Below are 27,794 nucleotides of genomic sequence, written 5' to 3'. Positions count from 1 at the left end.
CTTCCAGACAAGGGGCATATGATAGTAAAAATCTGTGAGGGCTGAATCTAAGGAGGAGTGGCTCCAAGGAGTCAACTAGAGAATACATCATACTGCCAGGAAAGGATCTCTGGATGAATCCACACCGGTATTACTCTAGAGAACCAGTACTGGAACCTGTCTTATGGAGGGCTAGTGTAGAGCAAGAGAAAACTACAACTGCAGTTATATAAAAAAGACTTTGTACTGTTCACTCTTCCCCGCTCTCATTCTTCTTGGAACTTGGAAGAGCCAGAATTAAACAAAAAATTACAGAAAGGAGAGAAAAAAAATGAAAGAATAGACCTTGACTTCCTTTCTCACAGCAGGCCCTAAGCTCTGAGTCAGGCCGAAGCTACAGAGAGAAAGAAAAGCTTTGCATTGGATCTAAGATAGAAGTGTTGTTTCAGAATTGATTGAGTATAATTTTTTCAGACCTGCAAGTGAATCTTAATTACCTAAGTGAAGTTGAGCTTATTATTGAAAATGACCAGAAAGCTATGGATCTGCCCAAGATGTTATTGAGAAGTGAGGAGTGATCCTACAGAATAGGATGAAAATGTATTCCAATTATTCCTTGAGAAAATTCACTTGACTAATTATACAAGGTTTTTGAGACACACACTTTAGATCCAAAGACACACAGAGGCTAAAAGTAAAAATATTATATATTTATATACACATTTATATACACATAACCAAAAGAGAGCTGCAATGAAACAGATATGAAACAAAGTTGACTTCAAGACAAAAATTGTTAGTAGAGACAAGGAAAACACTTTATAATGATAAAAAGTTCAATTTATTAGGAAGACACAACAACTATAAATATATATGTACTTAACAACAGAGCCCCAAAGAACATAAGCAAAACTGACAGAATTTGAGGAAAATAAAGACAAGTCAACAATAATAGATGGAAACCTCACTTTCAGTAATGGTTAGAACAACTATGCAAAACATCAAGGAAATACAAGACTTAACACTATAAACGAATCATTACAGAACACTCCACCTAAAGACAGTAGAATACACAATCTTCTCAAGTGTGCATAGAACATTATGTTAAATTATAAAACAAACTTCAATAAATTTAAAAGAATTGAGATAATATGGAACATATCGTCCAATCACAATAGAATGAAATTAGAAATGGATAAGAGAAAAAATTGGGGAATTCTGCAAATATTAGATGACATATGCCTATATAACCAATTGGTCAAAGAAAAAAATCACAAAGAAAATTAGAAAATATTTTGAGATGAATGGAAACCAAAACAAAACATGCACAACTTATGAGATGCAGCTAAAACATTGCTTAGAAGGAAATCTGTAGATGTAAACACTATTGTTAAAGGAGAAAAAGAGGTGGGGCATCTAGGTGACTCAGTCAGTTAAGCATCTGCTTTTGGCTCAGGTAGTGATCCCAGGATTCTGGGATCGAGCTCCAAATTGGGGCTCCATGCAGTGAGGAGTCTGCTTCTCCTTCTCCTCCTTCCCCTCCCCCTGCTTGTGCTCTCTCTCACTCACACACACTCTCTCTCAAATAAATAAAACCTTTAAAAGAAAAAAAAAAGGATAGCAAATTGTTTATATAACCTAGGGAAAAAAAAGAACTCATCCCAAAGCAATCAAAAAGAAGGCCATAATAAAGAACAGAGAGAAAATAAATGAACTAGATGATTTTAAAAACCCAGAAAAATAAAACTGAAGGTTGATTATTTGAAAAGATCAACAAAATTGATAAAACTTCAGGTAGACTAACCAAGAAAAAATAACTCAAATTACTAACTCTGGAATTAAAGAGGGAACATTACTTCCAATCTTTCAGAAATAAGGGAATACTATGAACATTTTCCTATGTGCTGAGAAATTAGGTTAACTTGGATGAAATACACAGATTCCTAGGAAGACACAAACTACCAAAAGTTACCCAAGAAGAAATAGAAAATCTGAATAGACCTCTAACAAGTAAAGAGGTTGAATTATTAATAATAGTAAAAAAAAAAAAAAGCCCCAAACTTCTCACAAAGAAATGCTCAGGCCTACTGGTGAATTCTACCAAACATTTAAAGAAGACTGAACACCAATCCTTAACAAACTCTTTCAAAATAAGATAGAAGAAGAGGGAATTTTTCCCAACTCATTCTGTGAGGCTAATGTTAAACCCATGAAAATCAGGCAGAGACAATCCAAGGAAACTAGAGATTAATACTCTTATGCTTATAAGTGGAAAACTTGTAAAAAAATTACTGGCAAACTGTATTTAGCAAAACATAAAAAGGATTAAATATCATGATCAATTGGAATTCATCCCTTAAGTGTAAAATTGTTTTAACATACAATAGTCATTGTTACATACAATAATGATAGATTAAAGGAGAAAAAAACCCCATGATTATCTCATTAACTCAGAGAAAACATTTAATAAACTCTAATACTGCTTTTCTTTATTAAGAAAAAATATTTAGAAGTTAGGAATAGAGCTTTTTCAATTTAATAGGGGACATGCATGAAAAAACTAGAGTTAACATCATATTCAATGATAAAATACTGAATACTTTCCACAGGAATAAGATAAGAATGTCTACTCTTCCCATTTCTGTCTGACTTGTACTGGAAGTTCTAGCCAGAGAAATTAGGTAAGAAAAGGAATTAAAAAGCACACACATTGGAAAGAAAGAAGTAAAGCTATCTCTAAGTGCAAATGACATGATCTTGCATGTAGAAAATCCTAACGAATCTACTAGATCACTATTAAACTACTAAATGAATCCAGCAAGGTTACAGAATACAAGGTGAGTATACCCAAATCAATTGTATTTCTATTTACTTGCAGTAAACAATTCAAAAACAAAATTAAAGAAACAAATACATTATGTTAGCATCAACGAGAATAAAATATTTAGATATACAAATAAGTAAGTATCAAACATTGAAAACTATAAAACACTGTTGAAGGAAATCAAATGAGTCCTAAACAAAAGGAAGGACAATCCATAATCACGGCTTGAAAGACTTAATATTGTTAAGATGACAGTATGTCCTATATTGGTCTACAGATTCAGGGCAATTCTAATCACAATTCTAATTGCCTTTTTAAAATAGAAAATGACAAGCTGATCCTAAAATTATTATGAAAATGCAAGGGATCTGGAATACCCAAGTAATCTTGAATAAGAAGAACAAAATAGGAGGACTCACACTTCTCAATTTCAAAATTTGCTACAAAGCTATCGTATTCAAGATAGTGAGGCACTGGTATAAGGATTGCTATATAGATCCATAGAATAAAATTGAGAGTGCAGAAATAAACCTTGACATTGATGGCCAAGTGATTTTCAAGAAGTATGCCAAGACACTTAAATGGGAGGAAATGATTGTCTATTCAACAAAAATTCTAGGACAAATGGACATTGGCATGCAAAAGAATGAAGTTGAATCACCTACCTTACGCAATATACAAAAATTAACTTAATATGGGTCACAAACCTATACATCAGAACTAAGACTACAAGAATTTTTGAAAAATGCAAAGGAGTAAATTTTAGTGATCTTGGATCAGGCAATGATTTCTTAAAGATGACTCCAAAAGAACGTTCAATGACAATAAAAATAAATAAATAGGACTTCATGGAAATTAAAAACTTTTGCACTTCAAAGAATATCATCAAGAAAACCAGGACACCTGGGTGTCTCAGTGGTTGAGTGTCTGCCTTTGGCTCAGGCATGATCCCGGGGCCCTGGGATCAAGTCCCACATTGGGCTCCCCGCAGGGAGCCTGCTTCTCCCTCTGCCTATGTCTCTGCCTCTCTCTGTGTCTCTTGTGAATAAATAAATGAAATCTTTAAAAAAATGAATAGACAACCCAGAGAATGAGTGAAAATATTTGAAATCATGTATGTGATAAAGGGATTGTATCTAGAATATGTAAAAAACTATTACAATTCATCAATAAGAAAATAAAGAATCCAATTTTAAATTGGAGAGATGTCCAAAGAACATATATATAATAATGGCCAATAAGTACATTAAAAGATGCTTAATATCATTAGCCATGAGGAAAATGCAAGTAACAACCAAAATGAGATATCACTTCATACTCAATAAGATAGCTACAATTAAAAAGACAGGTAATGATTAGTATGAGCAAATATATGGAGAAATTGTATCCCTCATACATTGCAGATGGGATTGTGAAACTGGTGCAGTCACCTTGGAAAACAGTTCAGCAGTTAGTCAAAAGGTGAAACATAAAGTGTGACCCAGCAATCCCACTTCAAACTACATACTCAGGAGAAACAAAACATAGTATGCGTGAAAACTGGTATACAAAGGCTCATAGCATCATTACTTATAATAGCTCAAATGGGGAAGCAACCCAAATATCCAGACTAATGAATGAATAAACAGTACATGGTGCATCCATGCAATGAAATGTTATTTGGTCATAAAAAGGGATGAAGTGCTGATACATGCTACAACACAGATAAACCTTGAAAACATTATGTTAAGTGAAAAAAAGCAGACACCAAAGGTCATACGCAACATGATACCATTATACAAAATGTTCAGAAAAAGACTAAGTCATAGAGATAACAAGTAGCCAAGCAATCTCCAGGGGCTGGGGTGAGGAAACAGTTGCTAATGGGTATGGGGTTTCTTTATGGGATGATGAAAATATTTTAATATTAGATAGTAGTGATAGTGGCACAACTCTGTGAATATACCTTAAAGGGTGAATTTTATGATGTGTAAATTATATCGTAATAAAGTTGTTAGTATAAGTAAATAAGGAGGAAAAAGCCTTTTGACTCATTTTACCCAATTGTGCTATAACACATTGTGTCAATCAACATTTCTCACCAGGTATGTTTCAGATGGTTTCAAGGTGCCCTGCCTATCTTGGCCACATTCTTTGAAAGAAACCCTATTTGACTTCTTTTCCTTCTTACGGAGTGGTCCAAGGAAAGGAGCACCATGCTGTATTCCAAATATAACTGGATTTATTTAGATAGAAGCAGGACTATCACAAACCACTGAGAAAATCTGTCTGTGTTTTATAGTGCCCTATGATCAATTTTTTTTGTGTATGTGAAGGCATCATATTGCTGATGAAAATTGCAATTACAATAAAATAAAATCCTTTATTATTGCATCTGAGCCAACACAATCTCTACTTAGTTGTTCCTTGAGGGGAAGAAAAGCATCTCATGCATTATAACACCTCATGTAATAATTTATGATCATAAGTATGTATAGATGACTCGTGAACCCAAATCTTAAATTATGAAGACATTCAGGAATACTTACCTCAGAGTCAGGGGGCTGAAGTGCACAGCTGCTGACCTGGGATTTGGTACATGGTGACTCTTTGATTAAGTATTCCACGAAGTACGCAGGGCCATACACCCACTGGTATGAGAGGGAAGTTGAGAAATAAAAATTAAATCTTACCATGTGGAGAAATGATTCAGGTTTGACAGCATTTTATTTTCGAGAACCAAATGTCCTCAGAGTCATTGTCAACACAGGTCTCCTGCTGTCCCTGTACTCCCCCAAGATCAAAGCATATATTGTGATTCTGTTATTTAAAAATATAATCATCATACTTTTCTTCCCCTCTTAAGGATTTGAAAGAGCTCTAAAAACCTTCCCTTGGGTGAGCTGCTTTTTTCTCCTGCAGATTTGTTTTTAGCTTAGTCTTTCTCTATATAAATAGATTCAACATAATCCAAATAAAAGTGAGCCTCCATTTTCCCTAATCTGTAAACCTCTGTAATCTACTCCACACCTTAAGATGAAGCAGAAATTGGCTTGCTAAATGATCCATGGTCAATCAAATATGAGACTGTAGCAGCAAATAGTGAACCTAAGTAGAATAACCAAGGAGACTATGAGTCTAGTTCCCTTCTCACCTTAAGGCCAATGAAGTAAAATGGAGTCCCACAACTCTGATGGAAATCCCATGGCATAACTCAGAAACTGAAACATGATTGAATGTACATGAGGTCTACCCGAGTAGGGAACAAAGAAAAGGCTTTTCAGCTGGAATCAAAACTCCTCTCAGCTTAGGAATTGACAGTAACAGTTATGAGACACATTGTTGGTGTAACGACACTTCAGCCTCACCTGACTAGAAGCCCTGGTGACTTGGACGAGAGAATACTGCTTTGAGGTGCTCTCACTGTTGTATTTTGCGAGAGATTCCAGGGCAGCTTCTAGAACCCTGGGATCTGACAAGTCAGTGGCTCTGGGGCTGGGGCAATCAGGGCACCTATTGTGAATCCTTCTTCGAGAAACTGTTGACACCAAAGAGAGAAGTTTAAAAATAAAACTCCTTAATGATTTTTAATCCCATAAATCATATGACCACAGCAGAGGCAGAAATTTTTAAAAAATCATTTCAGCAAGGATGGAGTGAAAAAGGCATTATCTGGAAAGAAAACTGTCAGCAGCAAGCTTTCTGCAGTGAGTGTGTACTATTTTCATAATCCAAAAAAGCAAGATTTTTGTTATACCTCACACAAAGTTATTTACCAGAGGAATTTTGCTCAAAAATACATAATATGTGTGTTTATATTGATATAAAAAACTTTTTCCCAGTTAGCTCAATACTTTTCACCATCATTGCCTCTGTCAGGCAGACTGAATGTCTTAAAATGTTGGGATTTCATTAGTGTCGTGTCTTATTCACCTTTTAGCCCCCAACACCTAATATAATGTCTAATGCATTATAAGTGCTTAGCAAATGCTTGTTGAGTGAACAGATGTGTGAATGACGGATGTGTGAATGACCTATGGAAGGTCATTGCACACCATATAAGTGAGCCAGAAAACAAATATTGGTCAAATCACTGTGTTACTGGATAGAATAATTATGCCAAATATATAGCGAGAATTTCTGATTGGGAGGAGCTGGGGGTGGCAAAACTTGTGTGAACGTCAGGCCAGGGAGCATTTCCAGAGGTTCTTTTTATTTTTATTTTTATTATTATTTTTTTTTTGAATGTTTTTTTTAATTTTTATTTATTTATGATAGTCACACAGAGAGAGAGAGAGAGAGAGGCAGAGACACAGGCAGAGGGAGAAGCAGGCTCCATGCACTGGGAGCCTGATGTGGGATTCGATCCCGCGTCTCCAGGATCGCGCCCTGGGCCAAAGGCAGGCGCCAAACCGCTGCGCCACCCAGGGATCCCCAGAGGTTCTTTTTATAGAGCAAATGCATTGTTTTGATCAACTGCATGTCTATTTGCACAAATTTGGGCATATCATGAGGCAGTTTCCATAGGTTGTCACTCCTGCACCGTTGCCCCCAAGGGTCACTTCCTGGCCTTCTATAACTCTGGTACCACTAACAACAATCCCAGTCTGTCTTGTTGGTTGTTCTCTGATTTTTTAAGTAAGACTCATCTTCACAACCAGGAAGCTTAAACTGTGGCTAATAAAATACTTGCTCTGTTGCTTTATCTCCCAAAGCATTGTTATCTCCTGAAGCTTATTAGATATGCAGACTTTTAGGCCAAACCCCACACCTCTAGATTCAGAATCTGCACTTGAACAAGTTCCACTAGGGGAGTCACATGCACATAATAGTTTGACAAGTAGCCATATCCTGTTTCCCCATGCCTTGGATGCTTGCTTTCCAAAGAAGGATCCAGAACAAATACATGTGCATATTTGAAGTGTCATTAGTTTCAGTGCATTCTTAGTTCACTTATTCAACAATACTATGGCCTCCTTACACTTAATAGGAACGGAAGGAGGGCTTTTGACAGGGAGGAAGGAATATATGTTCTACATGATATAAGATAGGAGACCCAAATCAAGGCAGCATATTGTCTCTGTTGTTCCATGAGTGGTTAGGCTTAAGCTTTATAGGGATGAGCACGGGAGAGCACCTTTCCTTTCTGGAATAGAGAACATGGTAGAAACAGCAGCATTGGGGGGGTCCTCAAGGAATGTAAGTTCTAAGGGCAGAGGGTGTCAGGTGAGGGCATTCTCAGTGGAGAAGGAGGCACACAAGTAGATGTGGAGATTGGAAAGTGCAATGTGTGTCTGGAAAATAGTGAAATATCCATCCAGTTGTAGGAAGTGGAGTGTTAGTATAGTCAGGAAAATAATGTTAGAGAGAGCTAGAAAGGGAGCCTAGGGACCAGAGATTAAGCAATTTCTATCAGACTGAAAATTTAGGATTTAATGCAACCCTCTATCATAAATGATTTAAGAAGTGATTTAAGAAGATTCCTTGTGGGGAAAAGGAATGGTGCAAGTTAAACTTCACAGGAGAGGCAAATACTAGATATAAGAACATGGCCTTGGTATGAATAGGATGGGAGAACACTGCATACTCTAGGCATAGCCCTATTTAATGCTCTTTTTCCATCTTTTATTTTTTATTTTTTTTCCATCTTTTATTAAAAGAAACAAAATCAGAGTGCCTTCTTACCTGGGCGAAGAGTACAATTATAAGCAGGTAGATAGAGAACTCTTCCTGGCTTATTAACATAAAATAGTGCTTTGCATTGACCATAAACCTGGAAGAAACACACATTTTATGAAAGGATGGAACCAACTCTGGCTTTTAAAAATACCCCCGAAGTTAGACTAGACATTTTATTTTTAAATAATGAAAAGCTAAGGCCAATTTTGGCAGTTTGGGGTGTGAGAAATTGCAAGCAAATTAAACAGTTCAACTTTCTTCTGAGACCCAGCTAGTCTACATTTCTCAGCCTCCTTCCAGATCAGATGTGACTGTGTATAATTGAATTGCAACCACAGGAATGTGAGAAGTGATTGGAACCATTTCCATGTGGCCCATGAAGTTCTCCCACATGTCACCTGTCTACCATGCTTTTTCTCTTTCCATAGCCTGATGCAGATGAGCACGGTGGTCATAGACACCATGGCTTGAAGGGGACAGAGTCTAAAACCACAGCATGGAAGGAATTGGGTCTCTAAGTCACTCCTGGAAGAAACCCCCCTCTTGATTGGAATTTCTCTTTTGAACTTTAAATAAACTTCTACCACGTTGGAATTAGTAAACACTTTTTAGGGTATGTATTATCGCAGCTAGTATCACCTTAACAAATATAATTCACAACAGGGTAAGAACATTCTTTGCTCTTCAAAACTAGATAGGTGCAATTTGACAAATTCAGTTAAATGATTAGAAAAGATATCTTAATCAAATACTTTACTTCTAAACATAGTCCTGCACTCAAAATATAAAGTTGCATATCAATTAATGGAAATAACCTCAGGATAATTGAGATGCAAAAGAAAGCTAGGTTATTTTCAAGCTTCTTTATTTTTTTTTTCATTTTTTTTTTCAAGCTTCTTTAATAGTTGCCTTTAAAATGTTGAATGCTGAGGCCCCTTAGGTTCTACGATTCCAGGAAATCCTTCCATGGCACCTCTGGGAGCTCCCATACTGTAAGCCTACCTTCTCCCCAACCTCGCATCTCATATCAGTGTTCACTGAAACAAAATAAGGCAAAATAAAACCAATAAAGCAGCTCTCCCTCCATTGCTTCTACAGTCTTCCTTAGATACACAACAAGAGCATTACATCTCAAATCTTTTTTTCTCATAATTCAAACACTAGCTCAGAGCCTACAAGAGGGTCTTAAAGGTAGGAAATAATTTGGGAGCAACTTTTCACTTCTGGGGTTATGACTCCCAGTGGGACTCTCAGAAACTCCTTGGATTAAACTCTGACCTACAGCATTGGAATAACCACCTGGGCCGAGATTATAATGAAGGACATTAAAGAAATGACACATATTGAGCAATCCTCACCCAACCCAGAACACACCTAGCTTTTCTGGAGCACCTAGACATAAGCACTTACCGATTCATGTAGGTGCCTCACCCCACAGTCCTTCCACGGCTTCCTGCTGAGTACATGGCAATCAGTCTCTAACACATCCAGTGTGAGATAGAACAGAGATCCCATAGCAACCTGTGGAAGGGGGTTGAGAAATGCATCGCATCCCACATGAAGCAGAAACCCTTAAAGACTGGCCAAAAAGTCTCTCTTTTATGACAAAGCCAAACTCTGTGATGTTTGTGAAGATTTCTGATAACCTGTGGGATACTAGACAAGTGTCAGAGTAGGAGAACTATTAGCACAAAAAACAGTAAAAACACATAGAACACACTGGCAGAGAATAGAGGAACGTTCTTAGCAGGGTTTCCGATTTGGAAAGCACCTGCCAACATGTGTCTTTGGGTTCCCATCCCCTGGTTGGCCTCCTCAACTTCAGCAAGCACCTGTCCTGGATAGGGGACCATTACTTGCCTGTCTGTGTTCACGGACATCGCTCACTCGGTTGAGGCTCAGTACATAGCCATCCTTTCGGTCTCTGTTAATGTCCTGCAGGGCAAAGCCTGCGACTTCCAGAATACCCGAGTTATTGCAGTCACGGGAGAGGACAGGTAAGGGGAGGACTGGCATGGGTACAGATGTAGCCCAGCAGCATGCCGCCAGCGTGCAGAGCACGAGGGATAGGAGCAGATCCATTCTGTGAGGAACAAGGCCCAGGATGGGTCAGGATGTAGAGCTACAAGGATGGGGCTGCTTAAAGCATTCTCTCTGTAAAGCCAGTTTGAGCAGTTTTGCAATCACAATCTAAACAGTAACCAGGATTTGAAATACAATGTCCCATTTTAGCTCCTTGAATTCTAAGTGTGGATTTCCCAAGGTCAGTACTTTGGATGGGATTTGCAAATGTTTCTAACCTTGGACCCCTGAGCGATCTTATATTCATGTGTCATGCAAACAAATTTGTTTCCTAACCTTTTCCTAAGAAACCATAATAAACACTGGGTCAAGGTTCCTAGCAGGTCATGACTGGATTCTGGTTCATGTCCAGGGCTCCACTTGAATCAGAATATGTGGGCTGTCACTTTCTCCCTTCTCCCCTGGCACCCGACCTCCAGTCGATGTCCTGGTCCACACAAATAGTTATTCCAGGCATGGAACCCCGGGTTCAGTCCCAATGGTGCTCAGTGAGTTCAGATTTCCTGCCTGACCTCCCGTGTTTACCATTCTTGTTAGATCAGGAAAATGGCTCTATCCCCACCCATATTACCTACATAAAGCACCAGTGTCATGCCTAACACACTTTGGGATGTGGCTAGAAAGTGTTTATTTAGCCTTATTTAAGTTTCTTAAAACCAAGACATCATTTAAATAAAGAAAAAAAGAAAAAAAAAAGAAGTGAATGGTACATCAATAGTTCTTGCATCATACTTCAAGTCTATCTCTCTTTCTGTGGATCTATATGGAAGCAAACTCATTAAACACTATGGTTAAGAAAGCTAATCATGCAGAATAGGAGAGAAAAAGGGTTTCTCAGACAAAAAAAAAAAAAAGAAAAAACAAAACTGAAGGAGTTCGTGACCACTAAACCAGCCCTGAAAGAAATATTTTTTTTAAGATTTTATTTTATTTTTTAAAGATTTTATTTATTCATGAGAGACACAGGCAGAGGGAGAAGCAGGCTCCATGCAGGGAGCCTGATGCGGGACTCGATCCCAGGACTCCAGGATCACACCCTGGGCCGAAAGCAGGCGCTAAACCACTGAGCCACCCAGGGATCCCCTGGAAGAAATATTAAAGGGGACCCTTTGAGTGGAAAGGAGAGCTTAAAAATGACAGTATAAAAGTAGGAAACACAAAAGCAGTAAAATGAGTATTTCTGTAAAAAAAATCAAAGAACTCACACTACAAAAAGGATATAAAATATAATAATGTATGTCTAAAATTGAGGGGGAGAAAAGAATGGGTTTAAACTTGAACAACCATCAACTTAATATATACTACTATTTGCAGAAGAGATTATATACAAACGTAATGGTAACCACATATTAAAAACTACCAATAAACACGCAAAAATAGAGAGAATGAAATCCAAATACATCACTAAATAAAATCAGCAAGATGTGAGAGAAAGACAAGAAGGGATCAGTAAAAATCTTCAGAAACAACCACAAAACAAGGAATAAAATGGCAATAAATACATATCTATCAATAATAGTTTTAATGTAAATGTGTTAAATGCTCTAATCAAAAGAAATTGGATGACAGAATGGATTAAAAAAACAAGACCCATCTATATGATGCCTAACAGACTCATTTTAGAACTAAAGACATGCAGGATGAAAGTGAGGGGATGGAGAAACATTTATCATGCAAATAGATGTCTGTCAAAAGAAAGCTGGGGTAGCAATACTGACATTAGATAAAATGGACCTTATTTCTTATTTTAAAAATTTTTATTTAAATTCAGTTAACATGTAATATATTATTGATTTCAGAGGTAGAGCTCAGTGATTCATCAGTCTTATATAATACCCAGTGCTCATTACATCAGGTGCCCTCCATAATGTCCATCACCCAGTTACCCCATCTGCCCCCAACCCCTCCCCTCCAACGACCCTCAGTTTGTTTCCTATGATTAAGAGTCTCTTATGGTTTGTCTCCCTCTCTGATTTTGTTTTGTTTTATTTTTTCCTCTATTTCCCTATGATCCTCTGTTTTGTTTCTTAAATTCCACATATGAGTGAGATCATATGATAATTGTCTTTCTCTGACTTATTTCACTTAGCATAATATCCTCTGGTTCCATCTACTTTGTTGCAAATGGCAAGATTTCATTTTTTTGATAGCTGAATAGTAGTTCGTTGTATATATATATATGTTACATCTTCCTTATCCATTCATCTGTTGATGGACATCTGGGCTCTTTCCATAGCTTGGCTATTGTGGACATTGCTGGTATCATATTGTCTTGATGATTACAGCTTTGTAATAGAGCTTGAAGTCTGGAATTATGATGTCACCAGTTTTGGTTTCCTTTTTCAATGATCCTTTAGCTATTTGGGGGTCTTTTCTGGTTCCATACAAACTTTAGGATTATTTGTTCCAACTCTGAAATAAGTTGATGGTATTTTGATAGGGATTGCATTGAATGTATAGATTGCTCTAGGTAGCATAGACGTTTTAACAATGTTTGTTCTTCCAATCCATGAGCATGGAATATTTTTCCATTTCTTTGTGTTTCCTCAATTTCTTTCATGAGTGTTCTTTAGCTTTCTGACTACAGATCCTTTACGTCTTTGGTTAGGCTTATTCCTAGGTATCTTATGGTTTTGGGTGGAATTATAAATGGGATCGAGTCCCTAATTTCTCTTTCTTCTGTCTCATTGTTAGTGTATAGAACTGCAACTGATGTCTGTGTATGGATTTTATATCCTGCCACTTTGCTGAATTCCTGTATGAGGTCTAGCAATTGTGGGGTTGAGTCTTTTGGGTTTTCCATATAGAGGATCATGTCATCTGCAAAGAGTGAGAGTTTGACTTCTTTGCCGACTGAATGCCTTTTGTTTCTTTTTGTTTTCTGATTGCTGAGGCTAGGACTTCTGGTACTAAGTTGAAAGCAGTGGTGATAGTGGACATCCCTGTGTTCCTGACCTGAGGGGAAAAGCTCTCAGTTTTTCCCCATTGAGAATGATATTTGCTATGGGATTTTTCTAGAATGCTTCTATGATATCAGGATATGGTCCCTCTATCCTATACTGCGAAGAGTTTTAATCAAGAAAGTGTTAAATGCCTTTTCTGCATCTATTGAGAGGATCATATGGTTCTTGTCCTTTCTTTTATTAATGTAGTGTATCATGTTGATTGATTTGTAGATGTTGAACTACCCTTACAGCCCAGGAATAAATCCCACGTGGTCATGGTGAATAATGTTTTAGTGTACTGTTTGATCCTATTGGCTAGTCGTTAGGTGAGAATTTTGGCATCCATGTTCATCAGGGATATTGGTCCGTAATTCTCCTTTTTGGTGGTGTCTTTGTCTGGTTTTGGGATCAAGGTAATACTGGCCTCTTGGAGGGGTTTGGAAGTTTTCCTTCCATTCTATTTTTTGAAACAGCTTCAGAAGAATAAGTATTAATTCTTTACATGTTCGATAGAATTCCCCTGTGAAGCTATCAGGCCTCAGACTCTTGTTTGTTGGGAGATTTTTAATTACTGCTTCAGTTTCCTTGCTGATTATGGGTCTGTTCAGATTTTCTATTTCTTCCTGCTTCAGTATTGGTAGTTTATACATCTTTAGGGATATTTTCCAGATTGCCTAATTTGTTGGCATATAGTTGCTCATAATACGTTTTTATAATTGTATTTCTTTGGTGTTGGTTGTGATCTCTCCTCTTTCATTCATGATTTTATTTATTTGGGTCCTTTCTCTTTTCTTTTTGGTAAGTCCGGCTAGGGCTTTATCACTCTTAATTCTTTCAAAGAACCAGCTCTTAGTTTTGTTGATCTGTTCTTTTTTAAAAAAGTTTTATTTATTCATGAGAGACACAGAGACAAAGGCAGAGACACAGGCAGAGAGAGAAGCAGGTTCCCTGTGGGGAATCTGATGTGGGACTCAATCCCAGATGCCGGGATCAAGCCCTGAGCTGAAGGTAGATGCTCAACCACTGAGCCACCCAGGCATCACTTGCTGATCTGTTCTACTGTTCTTTTGGTTTCTATTTCACTGGTTTCTGGATTGGAAGAGAAAAATATTGTTAAAATTTCCATACCACTCACACCAATCTACACATTTAATGCAATCTCTGTTAAAATACCAACAACATTTTTCACAGAGCTAGAACAATCCTGAAATTTGTATGGAACCACAAAAGACTGAACAGTCAAAGCAATCTTGAAAAAGAAAAGTGAGGCTGGAGGCATCACAATTCTGGACTTCAAGTTCTATTACAAAGCTAAAACTGTAGCAATCAAAACAGTAGGATACTGGCACAAAAATAGACACAGATCAATGGAGCAGAATAGAAAACCTAGAAACAAACCCACAATTATATGGTCAATTAATCTTCAAAAAATCAGGAAAGAATATTTAATGAGAAAAGGACAACCTCTTCAACAAATGGTGTTGGGAAAACTGGACAACAATGTGCAAAAGAATGAAACTAGACAACTTTATTACACTACATGCAAACATAAATTCAAAATGGATGGAAGACCTAAATGTGACACCTGAAACCATAAAAATCCTAGAGGAGAGCAGAGGCAGTAACTTCTTTGACACCGGCCATAGCAACTTCTTTCTACATTTGTCTCCTGAGGCAAGGGAAACAAAAGCATAACTAAGCTATTGAACCTTCATCAAAATACAAAGCTTCTGCAGGGCAAAGGAAATAATCAACAAAACTAAAAGGCAACCTACAGTGTGGGGGGAGATATTTGCAATGACATAACAGTATCATTGGATAATGAAGGCTAAGTATCCAAAATAAAGAGCTTAAAAAACTCAACACCCAAAAAATAATCCAATTAAAAAGCAGGCAGAAGACACGAACAGACATTTCTCCAAAGAAGACATATGGAGGGCTAGCAGACTCATGAAAAGATGCTCAATATCACTTATCACCAGGGAAATGCAAATCAAAACTACAATGACACATCATCTCACATCTGTCAGAATGGCTAAAATCAATAACACAAGAAACAACAGGTGTTGGCGAGGCTGTGGAGCAAAAGGAACCCTCTTGCACTGTTGCTGGGAATGCAAACTTGTGCAGCCACTGTGGAAAGCAGTGTGGAGCTTCCTCAAAAAGTTAATAGTAGGGACGCCTGGGTGGCTCAGCGGTTGAGCATCTGCCTTTGGCCCATGGTGTGATCCTGGAGTTCCGGGATCAAGTCCCACAACAGGCTCCTGCGGGGAGTCTGCTTCTCCCTCTGCCTATGTCTCCTGCTTTCACTCTCTGTCTCTCATGAATAAATAAATAAAATATTTTAAAAAAAGTTAATAGTAGAAGTACCTTGTGACCCAGCAATCACACTACTGGAATACAAGAACACTAATTCAAAGAAATACATGCTCCACTGTGTTTATAGCAGCATTATTTACAGCCAGACAAGATATGGAAGCAGCCTAAGTGTCCATGGACTACTGAATGGAAAAATATTATATATGTGTGTGTGTGTATATATATATATATATAAAAGGAGGGGATCCCTGGGTGGCTCAGCAGTTTGGCGCCTGCCTTTGGCCCAGGGCACGATCCTGGAGTCCTGGGATCGAGTCCTGCGTCGGGCTCCCTGCATGGAGCTTGCGTCTCCCTCTGCCTGTGTCTCTGCCTCTCTATCATAAATAAATAAATAAATCTTAAAAAAAGGAAAAATATTATATGTATATATGCACACACAGTGGAATATTATTCAGCCATAAAAAAGAATGAAATCTTGCCATTTGCAACATGGATGGAGGTATATAATATAATGCTAAGTGAAATAAGTCAGTCAGAGAAAGACAAATACCATATGATTTCATTCACATGTGGAACTTAAGAAACAAAACAAACAAGCAATGGGGGAAAAAATAAGAGACAGAGATCAACCAAGAAACAGACTCTTAATTACAGAGAACAAACTGGTGGTTCCCAGAGGGGATGTGGATCAGGGGATGGGTGAAATGGGACAAGGATTAAGGAGTGCACTTGTCCGGATGAGCACTAGGTGATGTACGGAATTATTGAATCACTATACTGTACACCTAAAACTAATATAACACTGTATGTCAACTAACTGGAATTAAAATAAAAACCAAATAAATGAAAAAAATAAACTTATGTGTACAAGCATAAAACAATAAAAAAGAGAAAGCTAGTGATTGATAGATGGGCTAGAAAGCCAGTAATACTCTGTTTCTTATTTTGTTTCTTGCAGCTTCTGCTTGGGGTTCAGGAAGTTCAGGAAGGTTCTACTGATTGAAACTGTACAAAACACAAATATCATTTTAAACTTTCCATTAGAAAAACCTACCATGCACATCAGAGGTAGTTTGCTCTAGGAGAAAATAGGAAAGACTGGAAGGAAGCTTCTAGATTAGGATTTCACAAGAAGCTATTCCGTAGTTCGCTAGTCCCCGTGAAATGTGTCCCCACCCCTGACCCTTGTCCTCAGTGTTCTGTGCTCAGACATCTTTAGGAACCGCTACATCCACAGCAGCTCAATCTTGTAGGGTCTCAACACACATTGAACTGTGAAAACCTCTCCAAAGTAGAAACGTATTTATACCACAATTTCCTATACTTACATGACTAGAAGAGAGGTATTTGTAGTCCTTAGTATTAAGTCACAAAAAAATACTTTTGGAATTGCTGTACGAGTGGTAAGAATAGCTATCTCTGAGGTTTTCTGATAAGAAACTGGTGAGAGGTGTGAAGATTTCGAGTGGAAGGGGAGATATATCAAATGGATTGATAGAATGTCCCTCTGACCTGAACCAAAATTCAGGATATGGTCAGTCATGGCTGATAACAGCAAACTAAATGTGAGCAAGGCATTTAACATGATCTAGGTTTAATTTCACACAAATCTTAAATATGATTTGTGTTGCTGGTTAAGATTATTGTAAAAATTAGCTATTGTGATAAAAATCTAAATGTTTATTTAAAAGTTGAGTAGAAACTAGTTTTTTTTTCTTATTTGATAACCATGCTTTTAGCTAAATCATGGCACTGTAGGTCACCTGGTGGTAGTGTACAGCCTCATTGAAAAGTGCCCCTAACGGAAATTGAGTGAATCTAACCAGCATGTTTCTCAGGTGAGACAACTGAGGATTAGGAAGGTGGAGTGCCGAAAGAAAAATCATAAACGAATTGGTGGTAGAACCAGTAAGAAACCTTCTAGTTTAGAATCCTTTTCATCATACCAAATATAGCAATAGTCTAATGTAACTCTTTTGATTATCAACTAAATAAATTTTTTAATTGGAGTTCAATTTGCCAACATATTGCATAACAATAACACCCAGTGCTCATCCCATCAAGTGCCCCCCTCAGTGCCCATCACCCAGTCACCCCAAACCCCTGCCCACCTCCCTTTCCACTACCCTTTGTTCGTTTCCCAGAGTTATGGGAAACTCTCACTGTTTTGTCACTCTCACTGATATTTTCACTCATTTTCTCTCCTTTCCCCTTTTATCCCTTTCACTATTTTTTATATTCCCCAAGCGAATGAGACCAGATAAAGTTTGTCCTTCTCCAATTGCATAATACCCTCCAGTTCCATCCACGTTGAAGCAAATGGTGGGCATTTGTCGTTTCTAATGGCTGAGGAATATTCCACTGTATACATAGACCACAGCTTCTTTATCCATTCATCTGTCGATGGACACCGAGGCTCCTTCCACAGTTTGGCTATTGTGGACATTGCTGCTAGAAACATCGGGGTGCAGGTGTCCCGGCATTTCACTGCATCTGTATCTTTGGGGTAAATCCCCAGCAGTGCAATTGCTGGGTCGTAGGGCAGGTCTATTTTTAACTCTTTGAGGAGCCTCCACACAGTTTTCCAGAGTGGCTGCACCAGTTCACATTCCCACCAACAGTGCAAGAGGGTTCCCTTTTCTCCACATCCTCTCCAACATTTGTGGTTTCCTGCCTTGTTAATTTTCCCCATTCTCACTGGTGTGAGGTGGTATCTCATTGTGGTGTTGATTTATATTTCCCTGATGGCAAGTGACGCGGAGCATTTTCTCATGTGCATGTTGGCCATGTCTATGTCATCCTCTGTGAGATTTCTGTTCATGTCTTTTGCCCATTTCATGATTGGATTGTTTGTTTCTTTGCTGTTGAGTTTAATAAGTTCTTGAAAAGCCAATTAACCACTATTAGCCTCAGTAGCCAAATCTATGAAATGGGCTAGACCCAGACTTGGCACACAGTGGTAGCTATTGCTGTCACTATAATCATGATAATTACTTGAAATTCCACAAACCCTTATTGAGCACCTCTATAATGCCAGGGACTGTGGTAGGCTTTCTGGAATCAAGGGTTAATCAGACTAATTAGATTAATAAAATACAGCCCCTAGCTGATTTCTGCAAGCAAGTAAAGTTTCTGAGGCTTGATTTACAAACCCAAATCTAAGGATCCCAGCTCCTTAGAGATGGGCATTGGGCATTGTTTTCAAATAGGAGCAACACTAGGAAAATGGGCACAGAAGCCAGAAAATGGGCATGGAAACTAGATACTCAAGTTCTGGGGTCCAACAAAGGTTTATGGTCAGCGAGTGAATATTCACAGGGCTTGAGCAATGTGTGGAAAGAGGTTGGGAAGGACTGAGGACGTAGGACAGGAGGAGGCAGTGTGTGTGGCCTGAGGAAGTGCAGCCCTGTGCACAGCTGAAGGCCGTTACTGCACCCGGAATGAAAGGCAGGGCTCTGCAAACCAGATTAAAATCTAATGACATACTGCCAGAGAGTAAAGCAGACTCTGACCCAGATGTCCTGGTTCGGACCTCAGCTGTGTGACCAAGACGGAGGGCACAGCTTCCTGAAGCCCGGTCTCCTCATCTGTGACATTGGGTTTGGGGCCACACAATTTCCTAGAGCCCTTCCAGCTGCGTGAAGGCCTCTCTGCCTTTCTCTTTACCCGACATCGTTCCATTTCCACGGCATCTGGGTTTCAACCCTGTATCAAACAACCTGGGCCTGGCCTCCTTCTAGGTTGTGGAGTAGAGGAGGCCTGGGAGAGGCTGCAGGGAGGAGGCCAGTTTCTAGAAGCAGACAGACCTGGAAGTAGACAGATTCTGCTTCTGCTGTTTGCACGGCTGAGGGCCTGAGAGGCCATGGGTGTGCCCCAGCATTTCCCTGCTTTCTCCATGAAACAGCAGCGCACGCACACGCACACACACACGTACACCAGCTTGGGGGAAGAGAGGAATGAATGTATTTCATCTCCTCAGGAGCCACACCCCAGGTACACTTCTGTTTGGTCCCCATCACATGTGGGGACGATGTGTGTGTCACGTAGAAGTTTGGCTTCAGCATCAGAGTGAAGAGCGAGGCTGTGGAAACATTCAACCTGGGTTGGCATCTTGGCCTTGGCTTAGGGTAATCACCTAACCCGGTGCTTCCTCGAAGACACAACGCTACTCACATGCCTCCATTTTCTAGTAGCCACATTTAAAAAGTAAAAAGGAACAGATGCAATTTATCGTAATATTTTGGTCAGCCCAATGTACTCAAAACACTATCATTTCAATCTGTGATTCATCTAGAAGCTGGGAATGGGCACGTTTCCACTCTGTTTCACATTGCAGCAGACTTCGGTTAAGGTGCTCAACGGTCAGATGTGGCCGCTTGACTAGGCCGTTTGGGCTTCTCCCTGGCAAAGGAAGGTGGCAGGAGCACCCACCTCCTGAGGCCGTGGTCAGGACCGGATGCAGGGGCAGTGCTCGCAGGGTGCTTGGCACAGCCCTGGTGCATCGGAAGCACAGAGACAGTGTCTGCTGTTAGTGCTGTGCTGTTCCTTGTGGTTCTCACCTTGTCACAAATACTGCAGATCTCGTGCCACTCTGCTGGTCACCTTTTCCAGGTCCACTTGAATGCAGTCACCACCAAGTAGGTGGAGTTAGAAGAAACAGGTGAGCCAGGTTAGGAGAAACAAGGCTGGTTTTCCCTGAGCCAGAGGGGCTGGTCCCAGGCCTTCCCGTCTGTCCACCCTAACACAGGTGTGATTGGTGATTGTTCTAGAGTAGGAACTGGTCAGACAGGTGAGGCACTGTTGCTGCAAAGCTGGGAGAGGCGCAGTGCATGGGATTAGGTCTCTGGGGAGTTAGAGATGCAGGTACCAAATTTTGACCTGCGAGGGTAGGGTGCATACAGAGAGGAATTAGGTGGCACTTGCAGCTCCAAATGCCAGGCTGGCACAACCCTGGTTGAAGAGAGCCTCTGTGGCTGCTTGGTCTCTTCTCTCTCTTCTCTTTCCTTCCTTGTATATTTTCTTCCTTCCACAAATACTGAATGAGCATTTATTTCATATGCTGCCAACGCCCAGCATTATAAATAATAAACAACTCTAAGGAGTTCCTAGTATGTGTCCAGCCCTGTGCTAAAGGCTGCGTGTTCCTTTTCTCATTTAAAGTCCACAACCAACCCAGGGCTGTAGGTGCTACTATTATCTTCATTGTCCAGACAAGGGAAACTGAGGAACAGAGAGGTGAAGTATGTTGCCTGAAGTCTTACAGCTGGGGTTTGCATCTAGCCTATATGGTGTCAGAAAGGAAGGCCCTCTTCAGTGGGTACTAGGAAAGCCACCAGAGGAGAAACTAGCTCTGCTGGGGAAGTCAAGAAAGGCTCCTCGGAGGAGGTGACATTATGCCTGGAGCTTGAAGGATGAGTAGAAGTATTCCTGATAGACAAGCCCAAGGAAGTGGGAGCAGGAATCAGTAAACATTTAAAAATGTGAATTACATAGTTTGTCTTCCATGTCCTTCAAGCTGTCTTCTCTATAAACTGAATGGTGTTTGTCCTACCCACTGGGTTCGGGTTACCTTTGACAGTCTATCTCCTAAAGTACCCTACATCTGGAGCCCTTTTCTCTCCCTTACTTTTATCAATCATATTTAGGCAATGTTTGAGAAAATTCAGAAGGTTTAGGGCATATTTTTCAGTGTCAAAAATTCTTAGGGCAAAACTCCCTGACAGTATCACGAGTGGGATTTCTTCTAAGAACCCCTATGGTGTCGTAGCCAAGAGAACAGACTCTGGGCTCGAACAAGCCTGGGTCGGAATTCCAGCTCTACCATTCATCAGTTGTGTGACCAAAGATGGGTCCTCACCCTCTCTGAATCTTAGCTTCCTCATTGATAAACTGAGGCTGCAATTAATCCACGGTTGGATGTGAGGGTCAGGTGTGTTCCCACACACAAATAAAGGGCCTGGCACACAGCTTTCCCTCAATACCTCACCAAAGAGATTCTAAAGGGTAAGAAGGCACCCTAAGGAAAAGGGATTAGAATCTCCAAACCCACATCTCCTACTCACCGTTGTGAATGAGGTTGGAGGGAGAAGTGCTGGTCTATGGAGAGATGTCAAGCCTGTGTCAGCTGTGCAGGTCACACATTCAGGCTTTCCTAAGGACACAGAATCACTGAGCCCTGGGGGGCTGACTCACGGTGACCCTATACACAAGCAAATGATGTATAACCTGGAATCCTGCTGGTTAATTTACACTGGAGCGGGATGCCAGCATCTCCCCAGCAGGCTGGACAAATACTGACAAGTTCTTCCCCTCTGAGCACCCTTTTATATCCTGCAAACAGACTGTATTGTCACTTTAGAATGCCAGGCAACAATGCACTTGGCTGAGCTGCAGCCTTCACTAGCTGGTTTCCACTGGTTTCCAAATTAGAGCTGGTGGCAGAAGGCTAATCTTTCATTAGGTGCAGTTTCTTTCTGAGGATCCGCCCAGCACCTTGCTCAGACCCGGGACTTCCCAAGTTACCTCACTCACACCTGTACAAGCCAACTTGGAGGGTGCTGCTCTGCAAATAGCTCCATTGGCCCAGAAGCTCTGGTGCTTGTGGCCATCACTCCCAGGGGATGGCTCTATTGCAGTATTCCACGCTCACCCAGGCTGCCCACACACTGACCAAAGAAGGGAAGGGTAAGTACACTACTGAGTGCCTACTGCATGCCAGCACTGCCAAGTGGAAGGTCTTACACTCAGGCCTCAGACTTTGTTGGAAGGTGTTTTCACCCCTATCTGATGACTATGTCATCCCAAAGCATGTGCCCTTTCCAATACCCCATGTGTGCTAACTTCTGGCAGATTCACAGAACTTGACTGCAGGACACATTCTCATGGAGGGCTGGCATCTCTGGCACATTTTCTTTTAGTGGAAGCCCAGCTATGATTCAGTTACTCCTCTTCTGGATTTGGCTTGATTGTTGGAGGTTAAGGAGATACTGATGAAGAAATAAAAGGAGATGGCCTTGAGGGTGGGCCAGATGGGTGATGGTGGTCAAAGGGTACAAACTTGCAGCTGTAAGATGAGTAAAGTCTGAGGATCTAATGTACAGCATGGTGACTACAGCCAACAATACTGAATTGTATACTTCCAAATAAAGAGGGTAGATCTAGAATGTTCTCACCAACACAATGCCTGCCTCCCCAAAAAGGAAATAAATGGTAAGTATGTGAGGTGATGAGTGTGTTAACTAACCTTATTGTGGTAATTATTTCTAAATATATATGAGTATCAAGTCATCACACTGTACACCTTAAACTTACATAATGTTACATGTCATTATATTTCCATAAAGCTGGAAAGAAAAGAGATATGGGACAGCCAAGGCTGAATGGAGCAAGGAGGAGGCATGTTCAAAGGGGAATCTCTCACTAAATCTTATTGAAAGGAGACATAATATATATATATATATATATATATATATATATATATATATATATATAAAAGAAAGGAGACATAATTGGTAATAATTAAAAGAGAATTTTAAATATAAATAAGAGGCAAATAAATTACTCAAAATTGCCAGTACTATTTTCTAAATCATCCTTCTTATAGAATTTTGACTTTTGGAATCATGTTAATGTTATAATTATTCAGAACAATAAAATTAATTCAATAAAGCTGGGGAAAGAAAATGAAAATTGATTACAGAAACAAATGAGCCTGTGTTTCTTTTTTTTTTTTTTTTTTTTTGAGCCTGTGTTTCTAAATGAATATCAGACACAGTGAAAGGGGGAAAAGTGGGCTAATCCAAGTAATTTTTGAATACAATTTTTTGATTGTATAGCCTCAGTCTAAAGAAAAAAGAAACACAAACAAATGTTGAACTCTACCTACTAGGTTTGTTTTTTTGTAGTGGAATGGATGCAGCAGTCCTGAAACTATTTTTGTGTTGCAATATTGAACAAATGATACTGTTGTATTGTCCTTTGGGAACCAGGGTTCTCACCAAGGAGGAGAATGGGAACAGGGAAAGACAAGGAAAATTCTGACTTTGGATTGGTGTTTGAGGGAGCAGTATGAATTCGTAATTTTACATAGATGGCAGGAATGAGAGTGGGGCCACGTGAAATGACTATTCTTTCCAACTTCGTCCACTGTGGAGGCTTAGAGGCCAGAGAGCTCTTAGCTCATCTAGCACCCAGGTCTCACTTTCTAGGTAGTATTCCCTCCTACAAGCAGCCAGAGCTCCTGGAAGAAATGGTTGATCCCAAGGATAGGGAAGTACAACATGACCTTGTGCCACTCAAAGAATGATGAGCGGCTGCCAAAAAAAGCCATTTGGAAATCTGGCACAACCTGGGCATTACAACAAATAATGAGAGTAGTGAATTACCATCTGTTGAATAAAATAGAGATCCCATACTAGTACTAACTAAAGAAGGAAAAAGGCAAAACTTTTCACACAATAAAATGCCAATGACTAAGAATATAGATGAAACAATAGAAAACCAACCTTGTAACCATTGTTGTAATAATGAACTGAGGCAAGAATCATCAATGTATATTAACTAGAGAGTGAAAATTTTATATGGAATAAGTTATCTGTATACTCTTAAATTATCTCTCTACAGACTACTTAATAATTAATTGTAACTAATTAACATAAGCCACTTATTAATTATAAGGGGGAAATTATATAGCAGAGAAACCTGGAAGACATCACCTTAACTAAGGGATTAGAATTGACATCCCCAATAATGGGACAAACAGATACCAAGTGTTTCCATGATGTGATACACTGAGGACACAATGTCCCTTCTGTGGTATTCCTGGGGGAAGGCGGAAAACATGAACTAAATCTATCATGAGCAAAGATTAGACAAACCCAAATTAGAAGGGCATTCTATAGAACAACTAATTTAACACTCTTCCAAAATGGAGATTTGTGAAAGACAAAGAAAGCCTCAAGAACTGTTCTAAAGGACATTAAAAAGAACTTATAACTGGAGTGCCTGTCTGGCTCAGTTGGTGGAGCATGAAACTCTTGATCTTAGGGTCATGAGTTCAAGCCCCATGTTAGGCATAGAGGTTACTTAATAAAAAATTTTAAAAATAGTAATAAAAAGAATTTATAATGAAATGCAATGTGTGATTCCAATGTGACTCTGGACTGGATCATGGAATAAGGAGGAAAGATTGCTTTATAAAACTCCATTGAGACAGCAAATTTTTCATATGAAATGTAAATTATATCATACCACATGAGTTAAGTTTTCTGAATTTGAGAACTACAATGTGCTTATGTGAGAAACTGTGTTTGTTCTTATGAAACAGACATGAGGTTTTAAGATTGTGTGTGTGTGTGTGTGTGTGTGTAGGCAAGGAGGGAGAGAGAGAAATCAGAAAATATCAAAGTAACAAAATATCAATAGTTGGTGAATCTGGACAAAGGGCATATGGTTCTTTGTAACTCTTCTGCAGTTTTGAAGATAACCAAAATAAAAAATTGGGAATACTATAAAGATTAAAATGTGCTAGTTACGTAAATACCAAGTATTGATTAAGAAGCAGGAAATTAAAAAAAAAGAAGCAGGAAATTATTAATGTCATTATTTACCATAAATCCCCAAGTGCTATGGACTGAAGGTGTATGTCCTTCAAAATCCATATCCTGTGACCATAATCCTTGATGTGTTGATATTTGGAGACAGGAACTGTGGAGGTGATTGGGTTTGGATGACATTGGGTAGAGCCCTCAAGATGGGATTGGTGCCCTTCTAAAGGATTAAGAGACTAGAGCTCTCTCACTCTCTCAGTTATGGGAGGATGCAACATAGAGGTGACTGTCTACAAGCCACGGAGAGTCCTCATCAAGAATCCAACTATGCATTAAGGAGGACAGCGATGTGATTAGCACTGGGTGTTATATGCAACTGATGAATTATTGAACACTACATATGAAACCAATGATGGAATATGTTGGCTAATTGAATTTAAATTAAAAAAAAGAATCCAACCATATTGGCACACTGATCTTGGACCTGTAGCATGTAGGACTGTAAGAAATGAATTCCCACTGTTTAAGACAGTGAGTCTATGATATTTGTTCTAGCAACCCTAGTTGACTAAGCACTAAATAGCAGGAAACCCAAGTGGTCTCCCAAAGGGAAGATATAGTCTTATCCCTTGAGACAAAATTTCCAACAGCATTACACATGGCTTCCCAAAGTGCCCAATTCCCACTCCCACCAGCACTGCATGTGTTCATGCATCCACGTTTCTACAAAGAGACTCTCTGAACAGAGGATCCCACACCGTCCCTGGAGCCCTGGATCAGGAAGCCCTGAGCCTCCTTCCTTACCACTACATCTGATCTTCTCTGCCTAATGCTCTTAGATACTGATACCATCAAGGAGGAAACGTTTCAATAGTTTGCACCCAGGACTGAGTCACTGATCTCATTAGTTTGTGCATTCATTCAGCACTCGGGCCCTGGGAAGGGCCTCGGCAAGCAGCCGATGGGGAACAAGAGAGAAGGGCCAGAAATGGCTGCAGAGTTGAGATCTGGAGAGAACATGGGGAAGGAGTACCATGGAAGAGATGTACCAGAGCGGGAATAAATAGCTCGGTGGGAAAGACAGGAAAGCAATGAGGAGCTGAATTTTGGAATAAGTATTGGGTTAAATATTGCAGCAGGATATCCAGGTGATGTTTACCAGACAGCAGCTGCTCGGTGTTTGCAGACCGAGTGGGAGGGCTGAAAGATAACCCCTTGGAGTTAATAGTAGAAGCCACAAGGATCGATAAGGCTACCAGGGCAGAGTTTAGGGAAAGAGTCAAGGACAAAATTTTTGTACTACCCTTGTCTGGATTTTCCAGACTGGATGTCAGAGTTCTATACATTTCCGTAATTTTCTAAGGAAAAAGACTCATTCTTTTGTAAGATGGACGTGTCCTTTACAATATGCCTTTCCATCATATCTATATCTATCATCATCATCATTATTATTATTATTATTATTATTATTATTATCTATCTATCTATCAATCATCTATCATCTATCTCCCAGGACCAGTAAGCCCAAGAGACCCAGGGCTTTGTCATATTATAACTAGTATGTTTTATGGCAGTGCACAGGGAATAACATTAAAGCAATGAAGCTGCCTTTGGTTTTATTCAGTCCATGTCATTACAAATGACTTTCTCTAGACACCTCCCACACTAATCACCTTGAGGAAACTATCCACATGGGGAGTCAGGCCTGTGGGAAGTGTTCAGGGAACTGGGGATTTTCCGGTGTGGTTTGAAGGGCCTTAGAAGATGGTCATTCATGCTTCACTCCTCAAACTCCTCCTGCAGACCTCTAAGTACCACTACTAAGTTGCAGGGGTGGTTGAGATGTGAATAAGACAGAGGCCTGACTCTCTTAAACAGAAGAGGTATTTGTAGGGAGAAAAGATGGTACCTTGTTATATGTGTGTGTGAGTGTGTGTGTGTGTGACCAATCTGGTCACATTTTCATCAACTGATCAATAATACATAACCTTGTTTTATGTTTCTATTCAAAGATATATTTAATCTACACCATTAGTTCTTTAACACTTACTCACCGACACTGTAACTCACGTCCGAATGGCACGTCTCTAAACACACACATTTTCAGCCTTCTTGTTCTTAGAAACACTACACAGCACTTTGGCACAGTGCTTGGCAGGGGGGCATTTCAAGCAGCAAAATCAACAACAAGCACAAAACTGTGAAAAATGTGGCACTAAACAGACGGTGAAAAGTACACTTGCTTATAGCATGAGAGTTGAACCAAGGAGCAGGTCACCTGGTTTGACTTCAGCTGGGAACTCAGGCTGCCTCAGGGGACTCAACACGTTGGCCATGTGCACACGTCTAGGAATGACTGCAAAAATAATAAGGATATGGATTTGGGGGTTACAAAGGAGTATGAGCAAGTAGGTGAACTCACAAATACAAAATCCTCAG

General features: G+C 39.6%; 1 protein-coding gene across 2 annotated transcripts in view; it reads right to left on the bottom strand.

The window, feature by feature from the left end:
* The window catches only part of FETUB (fetuin B), a 30,716-nt gene extending 3,011 nt beyond the window's left edge, over positions 1-27,705 (bottom strand). The window contains exons 1-6 of one of the 2 annotated variants that reach the window (XM_072807757.1): positions 21,870-22,080; positions 10,322-10,544; positions 9,872-9,982; positions 8,468-8,555; positions 6,151-6,320; positions 5,332-5,433 (exon numbers count right to left, since the gene is read on the bottom strand). In XM_072807757.1, coding sequence (XP_072663858.1) covers positions 5,332-5,433; positions 6,151-6,320; positions 8,468-8,555; positions 9,872-9,982; positions 10,322-10,543 — 693 coding nt within the window. In that variant the 5' untranslated portion in view covers position 10,544; positions 21,870-22,080. Of the gene's footprint in view, positions 1-5,331; positions 5,434-6,150; positions 6,321-8,467; positions 8,556-9,871; positions 9,983-10,321; positions 10,545-21,869; positions 22,081-27,633 lie in introns of those variants that run through there. The other variant, XM_072807758.1, reaches the window with a different exon arrangement.
* Between the last annotated feature and the right edge of the window lie 89 nt (positions 27,706-27,794).

Source organism: Canis lupus, chromosome 31 (assembly GCF_048164855.1).
Source record: "Canis lupus baileyi chromosome 31, mCanLup2.hap1, whole genome shotgun sequence".
Taxonomy (NCBI): domain Eukaryota; kingdom Metazoa; phylum Chordata; class Mammalia; order Carnivora; family Canidae; genus Canis; species Canis lupus.
This window is presented reverse-complemented; position numbering and strand designations above follow the sequence as displayed.